Genomic DNA, 21,609 nt, shown 5'->3' with positions numbered 1-21,609 from the left:
TCAGTCAAAAAACAGTTAGGTTAAAATGAGAGGGCTGCACAAGTGTCCTGAGAAATTTGGGGCCCGGTGCCTTGTGCAAGGACTCCAGCAGTGCTCAGGAAGTGACATGGCCTCTCTGTAGAAAACGGTTCCTACTTGTCATTTATTTTTTTAAATGGGCCTCATCCACGAGTAAACTACAGCCACCCAAAATGGTTTAAAGATTAGAATAGGGTTTCTATGTTTATCAGCACTTACATGTCAGTCAACTATGTTTCTACTGTTGTAGCCACTATAGTAATTGCTTGGTGATTTCCTCTCCCATGCTGCACTTGGTTCACTCATTTCACCAAAGTGGCTCAAGGCACGGCAATTAAAACCACATTCATCACTACAGGTAAAATGACTAGACTACTTTGTTTGAAGTCGTGAAATGACTGATATTTTCCTCAAATGTAGAGGATATCGAAATTATTTAAGGAAAGGGGGTGGGGGCACAATGCACTTTAGGTGCACCTGCACAATCTAACGAGATCCTACGTGAGAGCTTTATTAAAAAAATACAACCTCTTCAATAGTAATCTTGCTGGCTTTTGACTGACACTGTCATGAATGAACAATTTTTTGGGGTCTGGTTTTGAAGTGGTATGGACCTTGGTGAAGTGCTGAAAACCCATTAGATTGCACAAGAACCTAATAAATCGTGTAAAAGTACCATGCATTTCCTTTGCACTTATGTTAGTGTCTTTTCACAATCTTCCATACACTTCTGCTCGATAATCCACAGTACTGTATACCGTTCTTCTTACCACTGCTCAGACTAAGCTTTGATTTTTGTGCTGCATTAGACGGTTTGTGGAAATGATGCTATGTACAGTATATTATTAGTAGATTAAATTATTATTAAGTGGATCTTAACAATAAATAATATGAGAGGAAAACAGACAATGTCTTGCCAGTCATTCACAAGGCATATCGCATTCACACCTTTGGACGATTTGGAGTCTTTAATTTTCCGGACATGCAGTTTTTGGAATGGACACAAGCACAAGGAAAATATGCAAACTCCATACTCTCCCAACATCAGAAGAGATTTGGACCCAGAACGTCAGATCTGCTAGGTTGACATGCTAAGCACTAGGTTATACACTGTGTATAGTCAATATTTATACACCACCACACACAGAAGTTCAACCATTAATCAACATCAACATCTCAGGGTTATGCCTTTTGTTTTTGTCTTGGTTGACATCTCGTGGTTAAATGTACAAACTGCACTGGGCGCTTAACGTGTCCCAGGAAAACGGTAAATTAACATTCTTTGTCTAACCGGTACTTTAATATTAAATTCGACCATGACCTTGAGGCTACGTTGTTTATTCCAATTAAAACCTTTTCAATGTCAAATAAAGATATCTAATATACATATTTGGTAATAGTTTTATATTGTGGTCAGATGCAAACAACCATTAATAAATTATGTGCCATGAAAAAAATGCTATAGGCTACATTTTCATCTCTTCGACATACGACACATTTTTTACATATAAACACAAGGGACATGTTATGTTGTTCTAAGTGGCGATTTATTTAACGTTAGCTTGCCGGTTGCCACTGATGCGGCGCATCGAAATGTGTACGTCACATCCGGTAAGTGGGTCCTTTTTTTTTTTGTTTTCCCGTATCCGCCATTTCAGTTTTTGAACTTAGTTGTCATCGTCCGTTATAGTGTATATGGAATTCTGACCCTTCACCTTGTGCTATTTCTAACAGTTGGATAAGACTGCTGTCGTTAAGGCACCCAAAATATTTTTGTCTTCGCGGCTGAGGTTTTGTGGCAGTGAATTGATGCGCAAACGGCCAGCTGCGGATTGTCGTCTGTTTACTAAACGTGCTCGAGGCGCTAAAGTTTTGTATGAGTTGAAGGCTTTGCGTGTGGATCGCGGGAGGGAGAGCAGCGAAGGCCCGACGTCACCTCGGCTTCGGAGTGCTTATCATGGCCGGCAATTTTGACGCGGAGGACCGCACCAGTTGGTACTGGGGTCGCCTAAGCAGGCAGGAGGCTGTGTCGCTATTGCAGGGGCAGAGGCACGGTGTGTTTCTGGTGCGGGACTCCATCACCAGCCCGGGCGACTACGTGCTCTCGGTTTCGGAGAACTCCAAGGTCTCGCATTATATCATCAACAGCATCAGCAACAACCGACAATCCGGTCCAGGTAAGATAATATGGTGTAACCCCCCATCTCCCGTTTCTTATAATGAAGAAAGCACGCTTGCATGACTTGCAACAGTGGGGATAAACATTAGTGTCGTTTCATCGTTTTCAATATAAGCCTAGCTAATATATTAATTCAAAACGCAAATTTTGTTAAAATTAGGTCTGTCCAAACTTCTTTTTAACCAGGGCTGCATTCAGAACAAATGAAAGAACACAAGGGCCACTATAAATTCTTCACTTATTATTCGCTTGTACACACAAAAACCAATTAATAAGTCAAGTTTAAGTTATATAAGTACATAACCATGTTATACACACACACACACACACACACACACACACACACATACCTGAGTAGTGGGTTGCAAATGGCCCCCATGCTGTAGTTTAGACACCTTTGTTTCAGCCAAAAGAAACATCCGGACATTTGATTAGGTTTTGAGCTAAATGCATGTAACTCACTGTAATCTGTTGCCTCAAATGAGCCTATCACAGGCTACGATTCCACTGACTGGACGATGTTTTATTGTTTACTTTATAAAGTTGTATAGTAAAAACTGTACCATCTTTCCTATCCTCCATTCCAGCAAGTTTGTCACATCCAAGGTTTCGAATTGGTGACCAGGAGTTTGACGCGCTCGCTGCTTTGCTAGAGTTCTACAAAATCCACTACTTGGACACAACCACCCTAATTGAACCCATCAACAAGTCCAAACACACATCCTTTATCAGTGTCGGCCCGGGTGGTGCCCCTCCACCTCGCCTCGAGGATGAGTACGTCAGAGCGCTTTTTGATTTCCCTGGCAACGACGACGAGGATCTCCCATTTCGTAAGGGTGATATCCTCCGCATTCTTGAGAAACCCGAAGAGCAGTGGTGGAACGCTCAGAACTCTGAAGGCCGAGCAGGGATGATCCCGGTGCCGTATGTGGAGAAGTACCGTCCAACGTCTCCGAATTCAGCAGTTGCTTCCAGTGCACCTGCTGGTTGTCCGCCAGGAGGCCTGGGGATGTTAGGGAACTCTGACGGATCTGCAGCCCAGCCCGGAGCACCACTAATGGGAGATCCCAGCCAGTATGCGCAACCTACCCCACTCCCAAATCTCCAGAATGGACCTGTCTTTGCCAGGGCCATACAGAAGAGGGTCCCCAATGCGTATGACAAGACCGCCTTGTCTTTGGAGGTAACATGAATGTGCAATTATTTCATACATGGCAATTTTCCGCGGATCCGCGGAAATCCGCCGTTTTATTTCTTAAATTGATCATTTTTGTGAATCGTCTAAATCCGTTGAGAAAATTTTAGGGGCGGTCAGGTACCTTATGTCAGAGCGCTTTTTGATTTCCCTGGCAACGACGACGAGGATCTCCCATTTCGTAAGGGTGATATCCTCCGCATTCTTGAGAAACCCGAAGAGCAGTGGTGGAACGCTCAGAACTCTGAAGGCCGAGCAGGGATGATCCCGGTGCCGTATGTGGAGAAGTACCGTCCAACGTCTCCGAATTCAGCAGTTGCTTCCAGTGCACCTGCTGGTTGTCCGCCAGGAGGCCTGGGGATGTTAGGGAACTCTGACGGATCTGCAGCCCAGCCCGGAGCACCACTAATGGGAGATCCCAGCCAGTATGCGCAACCTACCCCACTCCCAAATCTCCAGAATGGACCTGTCTTTGCCAGGGCCATACAGAAGAGGGTCCCCAATGCGTATGACAAGACCGCCTTGTCTTTGGAGGTAACATGAATGTGCAATTATTTACATATTTTGTATACAGTGGACCCCCGCTATTCACAGGGGATAATTGCACATTTCCACAAATAAATGATGCTCCCCTAAAAGTCATTAGAACTGTGTAACCATTAATATCCCAAAACTCTTTAATAGCATTATTGTATCCTTAAAAACACAGAATAGCAAATGGCTTAAAGCTACACACATACACAGTGCCTGTACCTGATAACAAATTACTGCAACAATGCCGTCCAGTGTAAAACAATGAACATTTGACTGCACGGCAACATTACGTAGCAGTTGGTGCTACAGTGACTAGCGCTTTAGTGTGTAACAACCCATAACTGCTGAATAAATGCAGTACGAACGCAAACTGGTGTTCGTAGATAGCTTTAGCCACGTTCCGCTAAGCTGTTGAAACAATTTCCACTGGCTTTGATGCTGTGTTTAATGCTAGTTTAACCAAAACTAGTGTTAGCCAAACCAGCTAATGCATGCAAAAAACGATTTTGCTCAAATAATTTTGGGATAAAGAAAATCGCAACCCTCTTGCTTGTCTCTAGAAATGCTTTGGTTTGGTCATACTGACTTTTGAACAATACTAGGTTAAAAACAAAATTCCATCAATGCAGGTGTATTTTTAAAAAATGCATAATAATGATCAGTGGCAATCGGCAGGGTTTATTTATTTATTTGTTTATTTGTTTGTTTATTTATTTATTTATTTATTTTTAGCAACACTCAAAAAATTACTCTCATCTCCCTGGAGAACTATTTTTAAAAACAGGCCCGTGAGCTACTCATGTGATCCACGGGGCTACCTGCTGGTGTAATGTTTCACTTACCGGACTTGAGTGCAGGCAGGATGTGTTCAGTATCCCTACTCAGTGACGATGTGAATATGAGTGTCAATGCTTGTAATTATGTAACCTGTGATTGACTGCCAACCAGTCCAGGGTGTAGTCTGCCTTTTTCACAAAGTCAGCTGCGATAGGCTACTGCTCTCTGCAACCCTAAACAGGATACGTACGCTGTTGTAGAAAATGGATGGATGGTATAGCCGTCCTTACTGTATCTAAAAGTTAATATGTTAGTATAAATAAATGTTAATTCCATTTCTTGTTCACGAAAAATGCATATGATGGGACAAAGAATGTGGACCCAATTTATTGGGGATTATTGCAAACTTGTGTTAATTTTTCGTCTTCAGCATAGTTTGACCTTTTGTGCTACACTATGCTCTGATCTTGTCCAATAAGATATAATACAGTGAAACATCTTGATTTGTTAATTTTTAGAGAGAAAAAAATCCCCATATCGGAAATAATACAAAAAATATATACAGGTATACGTTTAGGGCAGTGTTTCTCAAATAGTGGGGCGCGCGCCCCCAGGGGGGCACGAGGCTCCATCAAGGGGGGCGCCTTTTACCTCGGGGAACATGCTTTTTTATTTTTTTACTGTCCTAAAATAACATGCAGTTGCACCTCCACTACGTTAGGGGGCAGTGGCGTTCTCATTGGCAGAGTTTACGCAGGGAGCATTCTAAGGGAGGAAATATGACGAGGTGTATGTAGCGCTTGGCTTCAATGTGACTGCGGTGGCAGACGAGTAAAGATCGATGTGCTTACTGTGTCTAAAAAATTTGGTAGCGGACAGCATGAAGCCAAATAAATTAAGGTGTCACTTAAAGACATTACACCCCAATCACGCTGATAAGCTGCTTGAGTTTTTTTCAGCGAACATGTGCCGAATATTGCCAACAATCATGCTGCTTTGTGACTGCTACTTCAGGAAACTAAAATACAGGTCAACTCGTTGAGCAGGAGCCTAGAGTTGCTGTGTCCTGCTTCAAACCTCGCTTAGAAAAGCTGTGCATTGCAAAACGTGCTCATTGTAACCATTAATCCAGACATCATATTTGATTAAAAAAAAAAAAAGCACAAATTCTTTGATATATTTTTGTTTTGCTGGTTAAATTTTTTTTTTTTTATATTGTGCTCCTGAGATAATGTTGATTAGTTTGAATGCATTATTAGTTATTGATTTTATGTAATTTCATTTTTCAGTATCGTATGGTTTGACATGGTCAGTCAAAAAATATTTATTGTTAAATTAAGGATTTAATTTTATTTTTGAATTTCAGATGCACTTTAAATCTTTTCTGTTCCAGCTACTAAAGCTATTCTTTGTTGTAAGTTGGTCCATTAAACTTGGTCCATATTTCTTTCTTTTTTATTCTCTTATACGTTAATAAGGATACAGTGTTACGCAAAAGTGTACTTATAACAATTTTATAGACAAATGATACTATTTATAGTTGTGCGGTGGGGGGGGGCAAGATGTTTTCCTCTTCCTTGGGGGTGCATGACAGAAAATAATTGAGAACCACTGGTTTAGGGCAATTTTGACATACAGGTCACGAGCGTTAGTATGGACTAATTTGTGCACAGGCATAATAATACATCACACCACACAAGATGACACCCAATTAGCACCGGACACAGTGTTTTTCATTTGATAGTTTTATATTTATGGCCTTCAATTTTTGTTATAACTTTTTTTTTTTAACCACTGCAAAGAAAATGCAGTGCACTGATGGAGTTAAATTAGCTTCTCACTGAGCTGCAATGTCATGCATGTCATACTCTGGGCTCTGCGAAGTTGGAGCAGGACACAAAGACAGACACCAGCACCCAGCCATTATATTTCTTGATTGAATGTTTCGAAAGTATGTGTGCTTGATACCGTTTATGTCTTTATTATTTACTTATTTTGACAGAGGTTCTAGTTTGCATTGGGCTGTGGTGGCATTACAAGGAGCAACTTCATCATTTCTCCATAGCGTGGTAACGTTGCTGTTTTCCTACATCAAAGAAGCTCCCTTTCCCCAGGCAGTTTTATACGTAAAATGCATCTCTTCCGTTTTATGTCACGGACCTGTCTTACTGCTGTTGCCCAACCTGAACGATATAGAATCTTATTTCAGCCAATTGTCTGAAACACAGCCAAGATAGTCATCACAGCTCAGGCATCAAACATCAAAAGCAGTATGTTTGATACGAAAACAGCAACATATAAGAATAAGAAAACCTTTATTTGTCTCACAATGGAGAAATTCCCAATTTACAGCAGCAACGTTACGAAAGGAAGAAAGTAGAAGAACAAAAAGTATAGGAGTTGTTGTGAACGCAGCCACTCTCGCGGCGCCATATTGAAGTCATAATAACAAAACAATACAACACAACACATAAAACACAGACAGTCATTCAATCTTAACTACTTATCTGCATACTCTGTTGTTTGAAGCAGTTAATAGAGAATAATGACCACATAGGCAACTACTATTTGTTTAGTTACCCACTGTTCAGTATTGTCAATAGCCCAGTGCCATCCCATTTTGACATGACATTGTTATAAGAAGCATGAAGAATTGTGTGTTCATTTATACCACAATAGTACAATGCTTTTTTTTTTCTTTTAAAGAAGCTCCACTCAGATGAGGTAGCTGTGATGATCTTTGGCTAGTCATTTTATTGCGGGCAGATGAGGTAGCTGTGATGATCTTTGGCTAGTCATATTGCGGCACAGTTTTTGTTCATTTCTCTAGTCCAGTGGTTCTCAACCTGGGTTCGATCGAACCCCAGGGGTTCAACGGAGCCTTTGCCTTGGAGGTTAAGACACACCCGATTCAACGTAAATTAGTTAAAACACGACCACAGCAGCTAATCACATTACATCGCTTGTCCAATCAGTGCTGCGGGAAATTTAGTTCACTCGGTCATCAACGAGTGACTGTCGTGATAGTACGTCGTGTGATTTTTTTCTTGTTGAATTTTTTTTTTTATACATGCGAACTATGTCGAGCAAAAGAAAAAAGCGGTTGGACGAATATTGACAACATGGATTCACATGCATCACCGCGGAAAGCGATGGGAGTCAGTGTCCTATCTGCATGATTTCTCATGCCAAGTTGAGCAACTCAAAACTGAAGGAACACTTCTTGAATTATATTTTTATTTTTCACTAATGAAGGGTTCGGTGAATGCATATGAACTCCGTACCTCTAACAAGGTTAAGAACCACTGCTCTAGTCATTTGCTGCAGTTTACCGGAGCCTCATTTACAGTAGAATAACTTGTAGCCGAGCTCACTGCATTTTCCAAGGAGGTTGCACAAAACTGGTCCTGTTGTACAAGCTAGTGGTACCGCTCCCTCTTTTGTTCAATTCTTCTGGCTTCACCCTGGGCAAGTTTACTTGTTGTGCTTTTCCGCACTAGGTCAGAGAAGTGACTCAGCATGGGAGGCACTGGACGGGATTGTTAATTATTAGCTCACATTTCCTTGTCTTGGTGTCTTGGATACCTTTGGCTTCAGACGTTAGGTCTCCTAGCAACTATTTTTATGCAATTTGTGTGAATACTGTGCAGTTTCTAATAATGCTCTGTTGAACCGAATAACGTATCTATTGTGTTGTGGTGGTTTACAGCAATTTCATCTGCGCTTGATGTATTTTGTGTCCTACTAGTAGTTGAGGCATTGATCTACCTGCGCCTTCAACACAATAAGTGTGGAAAGAGAGAGACACTGCAGGAATTGTTTGCACTCTGCCACAGTGACGCAGCATTCAAAAGCTGTGTTCACAAAATATTTTATGAAAGGTGATTTGAATAAGACAGTCCAGGACAGTGAGGTTCATTGGGTAAGACGGTCACACCCTGGTAGCAGAAGCAGTGTGCGCTGCAGGATATCCTCCTGGGGCAAGCAAGCACAGGAAACACCTAACTTTAATTTCACTCTCACTTTGAGTGTGGGCTGCAGTACCGGACAAATTATTGAAATTACAAACATTTACTACATCGAAATAAAGACCTTGATCAGTCAGGGATTGGAGTTTAAACTGTGTTTATATGTTTTGATGTTTTATACATTTTTTTATAAATGTAGTCATGCTCCTCAGTTTGTGCTCGACGCAGATAAAATGTCAGATGACGGATGGGTGCATGTTTTATACAATTTTGTGCAGTCTTGATTCAGTAACAATGTGCTCACTTAGCACAAAGCTGACGTGTATGATTAAAACTTTAAAGGCTCGGGGTCAACTGGTTTATCAGTCAAACACATTTCATGTCAGATTACACAGTAACAGCAGAAACTTGAAGAAATGTACTGTTTTGTAGGGTGAAGTTTGGCTTTGAGTATGCTTTGAATTGCTGTTTTAGGGCAGGGGTGGCCAACGGCCCTGGGGCTACATGTGGCCCTGATAACCATTTGATTTGGCCCCTCATGGGATTATCAAACGAATAAAATCTCACAGGAGCTGAACCCACAAAACTTCATATTGGTATCCAGGCAGTTCCCAGTTTATGGCGGTTGGAGTGGCGACGTAGCCCAAATGTCTGTGGAGGAATGTACCATGGCTTATTACTAACCTACGCTAATGCAGTAGTAGTCATTTATTTACTGTAGATATTTGTATGACAAGCACTTCTCGACCATAAATACAAAATCAATTTGGAAAAACGCTAATTGTATCCTATTCTGACGCCACTGCGTTTATTGTGCGCTGTTCGTGGCCTTCAAACATCATATGTCAGGAATGTTGGAAACGGATGAACCCCTGTAATAATTCAAATACTTTTTCCTGAGAAAGGCCCTCTGAGGGCTATCACAGCTCTTCTCCACCCCTGTTTTATTTCACCCAGTTCACACTTGTTACTTCTAGTTCAGTTCGTCTTTCCTTGTCTTGTTGATGCTCACAATTTGTCTCCTTCTCCAGGTGGGCGACATGGTGAAAGTGACTAAAATAAACGTGAACGGCCAGTGGGAGGGTGAATGTAAAGGCAAACGTGGCCACTTTCCCTTCACACACGTCAAACTGCTGGACCAGCACAACGCCGAGGATGAACTCAGCTGAGAGTGGACTGGCGGGTGCAAACTGGACATTAGTGTTAGACCCCGTTGCCTCCTTGCGGCTCCTGGTCACCACCTCACGCCTACCCTACCTGCACTAAGTAAAGTTTCTCACGATCACTCTGAAAAACAACCACCCGACCCCACTGCATATTCCCGACAGACCCTCACCACTACTTCCTGCTGAGACTGAGTCGGTGCAAAAATGAAAGACTGTCTGGGAAGGCTTGTCCAAGGATTTTGTAACATTTTAACCCCACCATAGCCACACATAATTATCACCTCTCACTCCTCAGGACATCACTCACCACACAACTTTGCGACTTGGTTGAGTGTTCATGAAGGTAAACAGTTATGTGATAAAAAATGTGCATTGTTCAGCCCTGGCAGAGGTCTGCGCTTGCACTGACTGATTTTCTAACGACTATTAAATCTACAGTATTAAGGGAGCAGCATGAACATAGCACAGCTCGGTTTTCTTATTGGCAGGTTAGCCATTAATCATCACAAGAACCTTGTGAATCTTTCTGTCGAATACTCTGGCCGTGTCTTACTGAGCTAACTTTAGCTGCCTGTTGTCGACATAGGCTCAGGTAAACTGGCCGAATTATCTAACGATTCAATCCGTCATTATCAGACTTGAGTCTGACAAAATGTAAGCCAAATTAACAATGTGAAGGAATTTTTAAGTTTGGTTGCTGCTCAGTGAAAATCTGAGCAAAATCGAAAATATGGAACTCAAGTTACCCAGTCAACTTGAATTTTAGCACTGCAATGGACAGGCAACCAGTCTAGTATGTACCCCACCTCTCGCCCAAAGTCAGCTTGGTTAGTACGTCCGTGACCCCAATGAGGAAGTCATTTGGAAAAAGCAGTGATCAAATTTTGACAATTTTCTAATTTGATTACTTCATGCTACCGTGTCACAATACATTGATCCCCTTTTCCCAAATGAGTCCTGCTTACAGTTTCTGTGTATCTTTTTAACCCTCGTGGCGTGCTCAGCCACATGAAAATCAATTGGTTAATGTTTGTCATGTTCTTAAGACCACATTTTAGTTGAGACTGAATCAGCTTCACCCATGATCCATTTTCCACCTCCCTTCAAGTCCACACCACACAATCTACCAGACTCTAGATGATCGATGAACTGATTAAGATGACAAAGATGAGATGAGCAACAACTGTTCTGTATTGTCAACCGGAAAATGACACGGTAAACTCTTGGAAGCATGTGCCACTACCACTACCATCTATCCTATCATGCCAATAATTGCCAAAAACCTGTGTTGACAACCAGAATCCAGGATCGGTGTACTGTAAAGTGACTCCAGTCATGACCCTTGTTGGAAGAGAGATGAAAACACAACTCCTCCTAACTGTCATTCCCATCCACCCATCACCATTCTCCAAGTTGTTTTATGCGAGAAAAAACGAAATATATGATGGATTGTGGGATTTTCATTACATGCTAAACTCTCATTCATTTGTCTCAGTAGTCTGCATGACAGATTTTTGTTGTCCACCTTGTTAGTTCATACCAGACATTAGCAAAATTGAATATCAGAATTATGTCAAATCGGAGAAAGGAAATGCTCTGTGTCCCTTTTTTTTTTAATTCTAATTTTTTTGCCATCATGCACCAATTTTCTTATTGTATTCTTTAGATATATCAGCCTGTTTTTTTTCCTCTGTGACTACTTATCTAATGCTTTTTCCTTACATTTTTTTCTTTAGTGACATAACCTTTTCATGTCTAGCCACCAACATTTGACATTAACATTTCACTCAAGGACCATTTCATTTAAAGTCCCTTTCTCAATCCCCCCCCCCCCCTCCACCCAGTCTGACAATAATTACCTTGCTCACCCACATTATATTGGCGAGGGTTGGATTGAAGATGACTGCCATGGCAGATGCAATATGTGGAAGCTTCACATATCACGGTCCACATTCTGTCTCACACACCCCAAGTCACTTTCTGGGTGCACACAGAACAATATTCACACAGGTTACTATCATGTACTTGTTCTTTAGACATTAAAGGAGATGACTGAACCGACAACACTTGATTGCCTTCACGCTAAGTTTGCAATGATACACTTCCTCATTCTCAAAAGAAAAAAAATGTGACCATTCCCTGACCTCATTTCTAATGTTGTATGTGATGTCCAATTGTGACATTCAAAACACATTTTTTAAAAACATCAAAACTGATTTTACAGGCTGATTTTCAACATGTGGTCTGGGTACTGCAGGCAGCAGTTGCTTAGTTACTGAAATGAATCCAAAAAAATCAAGTATTTTAGATACCGGTAATCATACAAAAAGCCAGTTTTCCTTTCATGCAAAGTGAGGGGTGTCAAAATGGCAGTGGGAATTGGCGATAGCAGTTGTGTAATTCGGTTATAACACTATATTCCTTTAAGACAATTGTAATTAACTTTTTTTTCTGTAGCATGTGATGTGTTAATTAAAATGGTAAATAAAGTAAAATTCATGACAGACAAATCCCCCTCGTTTTTGCTAGACCAATGATTCTCAATGTGCTACTAGTACACTGGTGGTCCGTGGGCTCTTCTAGTGGTATGTGGAAGACTCACTGAATTAATTGTTCAAATTGCATATTGTTCCAGTCGATTAAATGTTGTCTTTTTCCATTACAGTACATTTGTGTGCATAAGGTTACGCTGTGTTAGAGAAATACTGTACTTAATATGATTTGAACCACGTCCTCGTTTTTAACACTCAGGCCTTCTTTGTAACTGTATTGTCATGTTGATCACGATGGCGGTACTTTAACTAAGAAGCTTGAGAGCCACGGTCTTTACGGAGGTCCTCGTTGGAGTTCTGTTCCTACAGCAGCAAAGAATAATGTTTACGTAGTTAAAACAAAAAGTAGTTTATGACCTATGCCAACGCAGCAGGAAAGGAATGTTCTATTCAAATTTATATGAAAAACACTTCTGTACTGGAAATATAAAACAAATGAAAAACATCATTACGACGGTAAGAGAGTGAACCTTCTTGTGTCGAATGTTTGTTAACGTATTCTTACACTGCTGTGCAAACTACCGGTAGTTCTTTGGGTGCTGCTCGTAAATTTAAAATGTCATATGTCTGGACCATCGTAACCAAGGACCCGCTGTACACCAGAATGGAAGTTAAAGTACAGTATAACAAAGCCGGCGCCAGGCAACTTTGGTTCTCGCTGCAGGCGCTATCATCTTTTGTCTGGGGAGAGAGAGAGCTGCTGTTAGAACAGAAGTTGCACGTGTTCGTGCACAGTGGACAGGGATGGTGCGACACTGGGCTGTGAGGGCCTAAATCTCAGAAATCTGTGTAGCCCCACTTAAGCCTCTCTAGCATTGCAACTGAGATTCTAAAATATATTTACAAATTGTTTTCTCAGCCCCCATATTTATGATCCGAGAACGCCCCACCAAAGCCCCTGGAAAGAAAAAAAATCCTGGAGCCCTCCCACACGGGGTCTGCATTGTACCATTCACAATAAAATCGTTTAACTTTTCATTAACATCCGGTTACTATCCACCTCAGATGTTATTCTACTGTAAAATAATATATTGGATAACTTGGGCAATTCATGAGGTAAGATAGATACATTAAAAGTATTCGATGTAGGGGAAATTACAGATCACTCTTGCAACAGAAAGGGTAACTCTCAAGGAGTTTTGTAACCTGGTTAAACAAAGGTCAACAAACAAACTTAAAACGAAAAGGAAGTCCCGCCAGAAAATAGCCAAAGATTCATGGGTGTCTCCAAGAGTAGTATCGCCACTAAAGAAAAGATCAGGGGCGGGGGGGCTCTGCAGTTACATGAAATCCCCTTGGACATTGTCAGCGTGTGAGATAAACTCGCGTGGTTTCCCGGTTAGCATATTTCTAAAAATATATTTGGGGGAAGACACGCAGCATAATTACACACTATCTCCGTTTAAAGTCAAAGGGTGCGTATATCAACGTAACAGAGCAGACGAATCGGGTGCGCGTGCGATTACCCGGATGAGACTGGCCGCCATTTTTACCCCATCCTCTCTGCTGCCGGTTGGGCGGAACACCGTTCGAATCGACCCAGTTGGTTTCTAGGAACCGCTGACAGACCAGCCAAGCAGGCATATTATCGTGCTCCCCCATCCCGACAAACCCATTTGTCATTTTAGACGGATCCCCACGAGCGGTTCTATTCGCAATGGCTGAGCGAGATGAATGCGTTTACCGGGCAAAACTCGCTGAGCAGGCCGAGCGATATGACGGTAAGCACACTTTGAGTGGGACATGCTCACCGCTGGCGCACCCCCCGCCCCGCCGCAAGATAACTAATGCTAATAGAGTGGAGCTTTGTTTGTCGTTTTTGCTACTATTACATGTTGCTAGGCTACATGGAGAGAGGTACGCTGATGTGATTGGAACAAAATGCTCGCGCCTACTGCCGTTGGAAGGTATTGCTCGCAACTGTCAAACTTGAAAGGGTAACATTAAATAAGTGGCGTCCAGTGGCTAGCGTTAGCGAAAGGGCTACAACAAAATGGCGGATCAGTAGAGCGTGAGCTGTCAGGAGTTACCTCCCTGCCCCATCGCGCCTCAGATCCCAACCGTCTTTCTTGTAAACGCACACAGTGGCTTTGTGAAATTGTTCTTTATCGCTCCCACGAAGGGGATTGAGGTTTCGAAGCAAGTTAGTCTAACGTGTGGTGAGTGGGAGGACAACTGTTGACTTGATGGGCTGCTCCTCTGCAGTTCTCATGGCCGAGCAGTTCAGCTCGATTGACGAAAATGACCCCCTCTTCCTCCCTTTTCTGATCTTGTGCACTCCCGTTAGACCGTCATACCATTAGTGGTCCCGCAGGGGCTGTTTTTAGACGCCCGCCTGTGCGGCAGTTATAGGTTGCTTAGTAACGTTGAATGAATGTGCCATGACTCACTCACGGGATTTGGAGCTGTGCGAGCGATTGATTGATGGGCTACTGACTACATGGAGACCTGCTTGGAATGTGGTTAACTTAATGCCGTTGTTCTGCAACTGGTCTCAGGTTATTCTTTTTATACGTGAAACATGTTCACAAATTCTGAATCTAGGGGTGTCGCCGCCATACTTTAGCTTAGCGTGGTCACTCAGGTAATGCAGGCTTTATTTTTTTGTTTGGTACATTGTGGATATATTGAACCGTTTTGTAAGCCCATGCAGTTGTCCTCATGCTACCATGTTTAGTGAGTCAGGGTCTTGTGAACCAAAATTAGGATACCAACAATATGTTTATGTTTAGTCGTGATCTCTTGCTTTATTCATTTTAATTTATTTTTTTACTACAGTGAAGTTGCAATATTACAAGACTGAATGTCTTATACTTGAAAAATTGTTAAAATTCTCTGTTTTGGCTTGTGTAAAATTTCACTTAAGTACATTATAGAGGTGCAAGACTAATCGTCAACTATTCGATTGTCAAATTACTTGATAATGCTTTTTATAATCGATTAGTCATTTGGATGGGGTTTTTTTAAGGTAACATTGTCCAAATCGTCGGAAGTTTCAGCTTCTCAACAGAAAATAATTGTCCGATTTCTGTCGTCCTCCATCAAAGCACACAAATCATCTTTGTGTTGAATCAAAATAAAGCATTTTGCTTTTACTTTGGAAAACAATGATCAAGAATTTGGCCCCATTTTCGGACATGTTACGGACCAAACCAGTTACTGGATCATAACTCTTTTCTGTGTGTGCATTTTCTAGACAGTCATTTTGAAATCATGTCCTGTTTTTGATTAAAGGGGTGGAAATTAAAACTTATTTTTATTTGAGTAATCCATTAATCAACAAAATCAATGGGTTGATCGACTATAACAATCATTAGTTGCAACCCAACTTCAGTCTGATGACAGAAGATATTTAGTTACGTTTATTTGGCACATCAGTAGGAGTAGTTGAATATGACTCCACTAACTTTTGGCTCACTTAGAATATAACTCTTGTACTTGAATCACATTTTTGGTTGGGATTGTTTGATAATACAGGCCTGAGGATTTCGGAAATTCACGGTAACCGTTTTTCGGTTCCGTCGGATTACCCAATGGGAAACCACGGTAACTAATTTTGGGTTCCGTAAGCGTTCATCATGGGTACCCATTTTTTCTATTTTGACTGATATTCATAATCAAGAATTCTGAAACTCAAAAGTAGAATGTTTCAAGGGTAAATGTTTGAAAACTATGCATTCACAATGAACATTACATCAGCAGCAGTGTGCTCCAGGATTATTCAAAATAAATGGATCAAAATATTATGTACTCATATGGCATCATGAATACAGCATACCACAAAATCAGAGTATTTTTTCCACTGTCACACTGCAAAGATTAATTTACTGCTAATCATTAATACAGGCAAGTATTGATGTGGCTTGACATCCTCTTCCCAAGACGATGCATGCGTAATCTACTATCAATTTGATGAAAGAATCTACCACACGTCATTGTTAGCATGTTAGCATTAGCATTACTACACCTTGTGATGAATGTTTTATTCATAAAGTTACCATGCTACAACCAGTAAATTATAGAATAACCAAGACTGTTTCATAATATTTTTCATAGAGATTAGCCGAGAGATCTAATGACCAATTTGCCTCGGAATCGTGCCTCCCGTCGTCGTATGTCGCTCTCGTGTTCTGTGTATACGTCACAGGTGAGTTTAGTGATACGCCCTTCGGACGATTCATACGAAAAATCAGACTGGCACTCCCATTTCTTAAATGTCGTAATTTGTAGACCTTTGTGTAGACCCCCCCCCCCCCCAAACACTGAAAACAAAACGAAAGTAAATTAGAAGAAACATACACACACACCACACCACAAACACACATGCAGGCACAGTGAAATCGCGTTGATCACACAGGAGAGATTCGATCGCGTAGAGTCAACTTGTGTGCGGTGACTTTTACGGGAAATGATTTTTCGGTACCGTCAAAATGACGCCACGGAAACAACACGCTACCGGTAACGATTGTTTCCGTGAAATCCTCAGGCCTGTAATATAAGCACAAGTGTTTTCAACCAGTAGTGTAATGTGTTATCGAGATCTGTTGCTCTCGTGGTCCCAAATTATTTTGTTCTTGTTTGTGAATTTGTATCATCACTCTTGTAACATTCCAACTTTGCTCTCATATTTTGTCTTTTTTCTTTTTCCTCCATAATTTTACAGTGTTTCTTTTCGGTATGGAAACAACAGCCCTGCATAGTCCTGAATATAATATAACATTATGCATCTAATACTTTTAGAAGCAACATAATTACATATATTTCTGTGGTAGCAAGAGCATCCATCCATCCATTATCTAATCCACTTATCCTTACGAGGGTCGCGGGCATGCTGGAGCCTATCCCAGCTGTCTTCGGGCACTAGACAAGGTACACCCTGAACTGGTTTCCAGCCGATTGCAGGACACACATAAACAAAACAACCGTTCGTGCTCATGGTCACTGTATGTATTTTGCCGAATTATTGACTCACGTTCTTGGAAACCTCTGTGTGAGTCTGTAAAAAGGGTAATACGTTATATTTTTTACTGTTGTATCTTGCTGTAAGGTGGCATCAATTTTGAATGTTAATCAAATAAAATTTTGGCGTTTGGAGCAGATGGCAGACAGCTGGTGGCTCATGCATCAGAACATGGACACGATGCACAGGGGGTTCTCCAAAATTGAACCAATGTGTTGAAATGAGTGTTGCGTGTGTCTCGTCAACAGAGATGGTGTTGTTTATGAAGAATGTGGCGGGCATGGATGTGGAGCTCACAGTGGAGGAGAGGAACCTACTGTCAGTGGCTTACAAGAATGTGATTGGCGCCAGGAGAGCTTCCTGGAGGATAATCAGCAGCATTGAACAGCGAGATGAGAGCAAGGGTGAAGAAGAGAAATTGAAGATGGTCCGGGAATACAGGAAAACGGTAAAACATTTCACAGACAAAACGTAACGCCCCCTAAACATGTAATATAACTTCTCCCATTGTTGCGAATGTGCTTCACAATTCAAAGTGCCTTATTATGTACTGATGTGAGCTCACCAGCACCTATTAATAATACGCACTACGATCTGCTTCAGAACAGACTGCATCTGAGTCATAGCTGGCAACTTGTGCACTCGCTTGCCTTTATGAAAGGAAATAAGAGCTGGGCTATTACTCAGGGAGAGGCCTGAGTGTGTCACTGAGAAGGGAAGGGGAGGGGAGCTGTTGAATTGCAGTCAATAGTTTACTGGGTAATCCCGCTGGAACAGTTACACTTTAACCAATTAGACATCTACCGGTACATTTTTAGAATTAAAAATGAGAGCAAAAAAAAAAAAAAAAGCGAATTACCGTTTAAAATATTTGGTTGACACTAACAAAAAGTTGACCATAACATTTGTCTGATTGTCGTGTGTGTGTGTGTGTGTGTGTGTGTGTGTGTGTGTGTGTGTGTGCGTGTGTGTGTGTGTGTGTGTGTGTGTGTGTGTGTGTGTGTGTCTGTCAGGTTGAAGATGAGCTGAAGTCAATCTGTGGTGACATTCTGGAGGCATTGGAAAGACACCTACTCCCCTCCGCTGTTGCTGGAGAGTCCAAAGTCTTCTACAACAAAATGTGCGTGTGCGGTCGAACTTTTCGAAAGAATGAAGCGTTGAGGGTCCGCAGCATCACTATACGTGTGACTACAAGACATGACTACATGACAAGCCACGTTTCTTTTTCTTTTTGTACAATTTCAGGAAGGGCGACTACCACCGGTACTTGGCAGAGTTTGCCACAGGCAATGGCAGAAAAGAAGCAGCCGAGCAGAGCCTGGTGGCCTACAAAACCGCTACTGATCTTGCCACGAAAGAGCTGGCACCCACTCACCCCATTCGCCTTGGCCTCGCGCTCAACTTCTCTGTCTTCTACTATGAGATCCTCAACTCACCGGATCGCGCTTGCAGGTTTTTGTTGTGGCTGTCCAATGTTTTAATACTGCCGCGTTAACTCAACCTGTTGGTCTTTTCATTTAGCTGTATGAGCAACCAAGTCAGTTTTGACCAGAATGAGAAACTGCTTCGTATTTGTTGGCAAAGATCGTAACTTGAGTCGACCAATTAACTGCTTTTCTGCTCAGGTTGGCAAAGGCTGCGTTTGATGACGCAATTGCAGAACTGGACACGCTGAGCGAAGATAGCTACAAAGACTCCACACTTATCATGCAGTTGTTACGCGACAACCTGACACTATGGACTTCAGATATGCAGGGAGAAGGTGAGATGCATGTTGTCGCTTTGATTTGTCTCCCTCTCTTTCCACAAACTGATGCTGACACACTGAAAAAACACGATGCCTTCTCCCTTGTTGGCACCTACTTATACCGTATTGGCCCGAATACAGTAAATATTCTCTAGTGCGGACTCGTGTTTGCACTGTCCAATTTGTCCTGATAACAAAAATTCCTCATTTGGGAAATGAGCATGGTACATGTCCTTTATGAACCTGCAAGTATGTTGACAAAAATGCACGTGTAACAACACAATCAATAAAATACAAAAATATACTGTCCAAGAACTTTAGATACAAAAACTGCAATACAGGTGTATCCAAAAAAAATCACAACAGTAAAATACTTACAGTATTTTAATGTTTATTTTTTTTCTGTCTTGGGAAAAAAATGTGTCTATTTTGGATTGTTTGGTTGGATGCATTCTTTGGTTTATGACAATGTTTGCCTGCGTGTCATACAGTTTTCTTGCTAGTTGCAAGTAACTGTCCCGTTGATCACCGATGTCTGGTAATTCTTGTGCATACTGATGGATTTGTTGCCATTTGCATTGCTTCCTCGCTGGATGGTGGCTTGTCATCAGGAGTTGAATCGATGCCTTGTTTTTTAAAGCTCCGTAGATTTGCGTCTTTCCAACTCCAAGTGTCTGCTGGATGCTTTTAACTCTGTGTCCAGCCTTGCTCAAACGGATGCATTTCACTCGCTCCGCTCCAGTCATTACAGTTGTTCTACGTTTCGATGCCATGATCTACACGACGTAAGTGAATAAAGTTAAAATCTTTTGCAATTGCAGTCAAACGCACGCCAATAAAAAGTCACTTCCACGTCTTCCTTTCGAATCTGATGAATGTAAACGGCGAAACGAACACGTCTGTTCGGCCGTGTCGAGTGGGTGCTGCTTTTCAGCTAGTGCCGCGTTCTACAGGACGTGAAGTGAATAAAGTTAAAATCATTCACAATTACAGTAAAATGCACGCCAATAAAAACTCACTTACACGTTGTCGTTTCGAATCTGATGACCGAAAAACGCGAAGTGAAAATGTGTCTTGGTGTCGTCGTTTCGTAGCATCGGGTGGGCGTTGCGTGTATTTAAGCTCCCGCGGCATGACGTCTCAATCCGGGTTACGGGTAGTGGAATTTCCGCTTACGTAAGTTCCGGTAGCATGTAATATCGTAGTCAAAATGTTAATGCACAGGCTTTTGTTCCGGGTGAAGGAAATTCCTTTTCATAGAATTCCGGGGATGGGAATATTTACTGTATAAGACGGTGTTTTTTGCATTGAAATAAGTGGAGGTCGTCTTATATTCGGGGTCTAAACATTATACCCATTCACGACGCTAGATGGCGCCAGATATCATTGAAGCGAATGCTGAACTTGACTCCCCAGGCCAAAGCGAACCCCTGTCACAAAGAATAAAAATAAAAATAGCGGTAGCACAAAGAAGAAAAATAAAAAATAGCGGTAAGGAAGAAAAGAGAAGAAAATAATAGAAGAGATCACAGAAAATGGCGAAACATAGCGACAATCTGGAGAAAAGTGGTTCGAAGATCGGCCAGGTTAACCGGCAGCTGAGAAGTTATGATGTAATTTACATTTCAAAAACCAGAAGCCATTTATTTTCGAATGTAATTGCACTTTAGTTTACATATTTAAATGTTCAGATATTAATATTTGAATGCGGCAAAATAACATGCTTTTTCTGTCAAATATACGGTTATAATCATTTGTTTCAGATGTACTGTAATTTTCTGTATAAAAATTAATTTGGTGTTCAAAAAGTCTTTTTTCAAACTTGAGTCTTGAAAAAGAGGGGGTCGTCTTATAATCAGGGCCGTCTTATATTCGGGCCAATACGGTAGTTCCTATCCTGTGAAAAACATGTATGCCCATTGTAAAAATGTTTACGTTATTGGCGTGTCCTCGTTTCGGACATTCCATTCACGTTTTTTTTTTTTTTTTGGGATTAAAAATGGATATGAATGTTTTTCACAGGACAGTGACATCTTGAAAAGAGCGCATGTTAAAACATTTACATTAAAGTAAAATGTTTTGGGAAAAAAACAGCAATTAACAATGATATTGTACTGAAAAGGAGCACCACTGAGCACTAAGTCAAACTTTAATAACTCGCAGTTTTTGTCCAAAACATGAATACACTTCATTGGATCACCAATGTTGGCGTTTTGCATGTGTTGACAAATCTTACATTCTAATTTAGTAATCTTTTCCATTTTACTTGAATAAATGATAATATAAATTAAAGGTCAAGTGAGAAGTGAACTTGGCCAGCCATCTTATAAGTAATACTTGGATCAAAAACTATTTAAAGCATTCTTTAGTTCATATTTTAAACGCAACACACCCAGGTTCATAGTTAGACCCCTATCAATGCGCTTAACAACGAAAATGCTTTTGCTCGGCAATCTCCGGCAAGTGGCGTCATTTACAGAGTGCCGAGCATTTTTGATTGGGCCACACAATGT

The 21,609-nt window shown here is 41.3% G+C and overlaps 2 protein-coding genes across 2 annotated transcripts in view; both read left to right on the top strand.

The window, feature by feature from the left end:
• The first annotated feature begins 1,620 nt into the window (after window positions 1–1,620).
• Window positions 1,621–12,123, top strand: crk (v-crk avian sarcoma virus CT10 oncogene homolog). Its single transcript, XM_019861568.1, has 3 exons — window positions 1,621–2,195; window positions 2,785–3,380; window positions 9,703–12,123. Exons 1-3 carry the CDS (start codon window positions 1,976–1,978, stop codon window positions 9,838–9,840), a joined length of 954 nt encoding a protein of 317 aa, XP_019717127.1. The 5' UTR covers window positions 1,621–1,975; the 3' UTR covers window positions 9,841–12,123.
• A 1,727-nt stretch (window positions 12,124–13,850) lies between these two features.
• The window catches only part of ywhae1 (tyrosine 3-monooxygenase/tryptophan 5-monooxygenase activation protein, epsilon polypeptide 1), a 14,636-nt gene continuing 6,877 nt past the window's right edge, over window positions 13,851–21,609 (top strand). The window contains exons 1-5 of the mRNA XM_019861582.1: window positions 13,851–14,110; window positions 17,598–17,797; window positions 18,363–18,469; window positions 18,595–18,801; window positions 18,975–19,111. Coding sequence (XP_019717141.1) covers window positions 14,047–14,110; window positions 17,598–17,797; window positions 18,363–18,469; window positions 18,595–18,801; window positions 18,975–19,111 — 715 coding nt within the window. The 5' untranslated portion in view covers window positions 13,851–14,046. The remainder of the gene's footprint in view (window positions 14,111–17,597; window positions 17,798–18,362; window positions 18,470–18,594; window positions 18,802–18,974; window positions 19,112–21,609) is intronic.

This window comes from Hippocampus comes, unplaced genomic scaffold (genome assembly GCF_001891065.2).
Source record: "Hippocampus comes isolate QL1 unplaced genomic scaffold, H_comes_QL1_v1.1 scaffold122, whole genome shotgun sequence".
NCBI classification, from domain to species: domain Eukaryota; kingdom Metazoa; phylum Chordata; class Actinopteri; order Syngnathiformes; family Syngnathidae; genus Hippocampus; species Hippocampus comes.
This window is presented reverse-complemented; position numbering and strand designations above follow the sequence as displayed.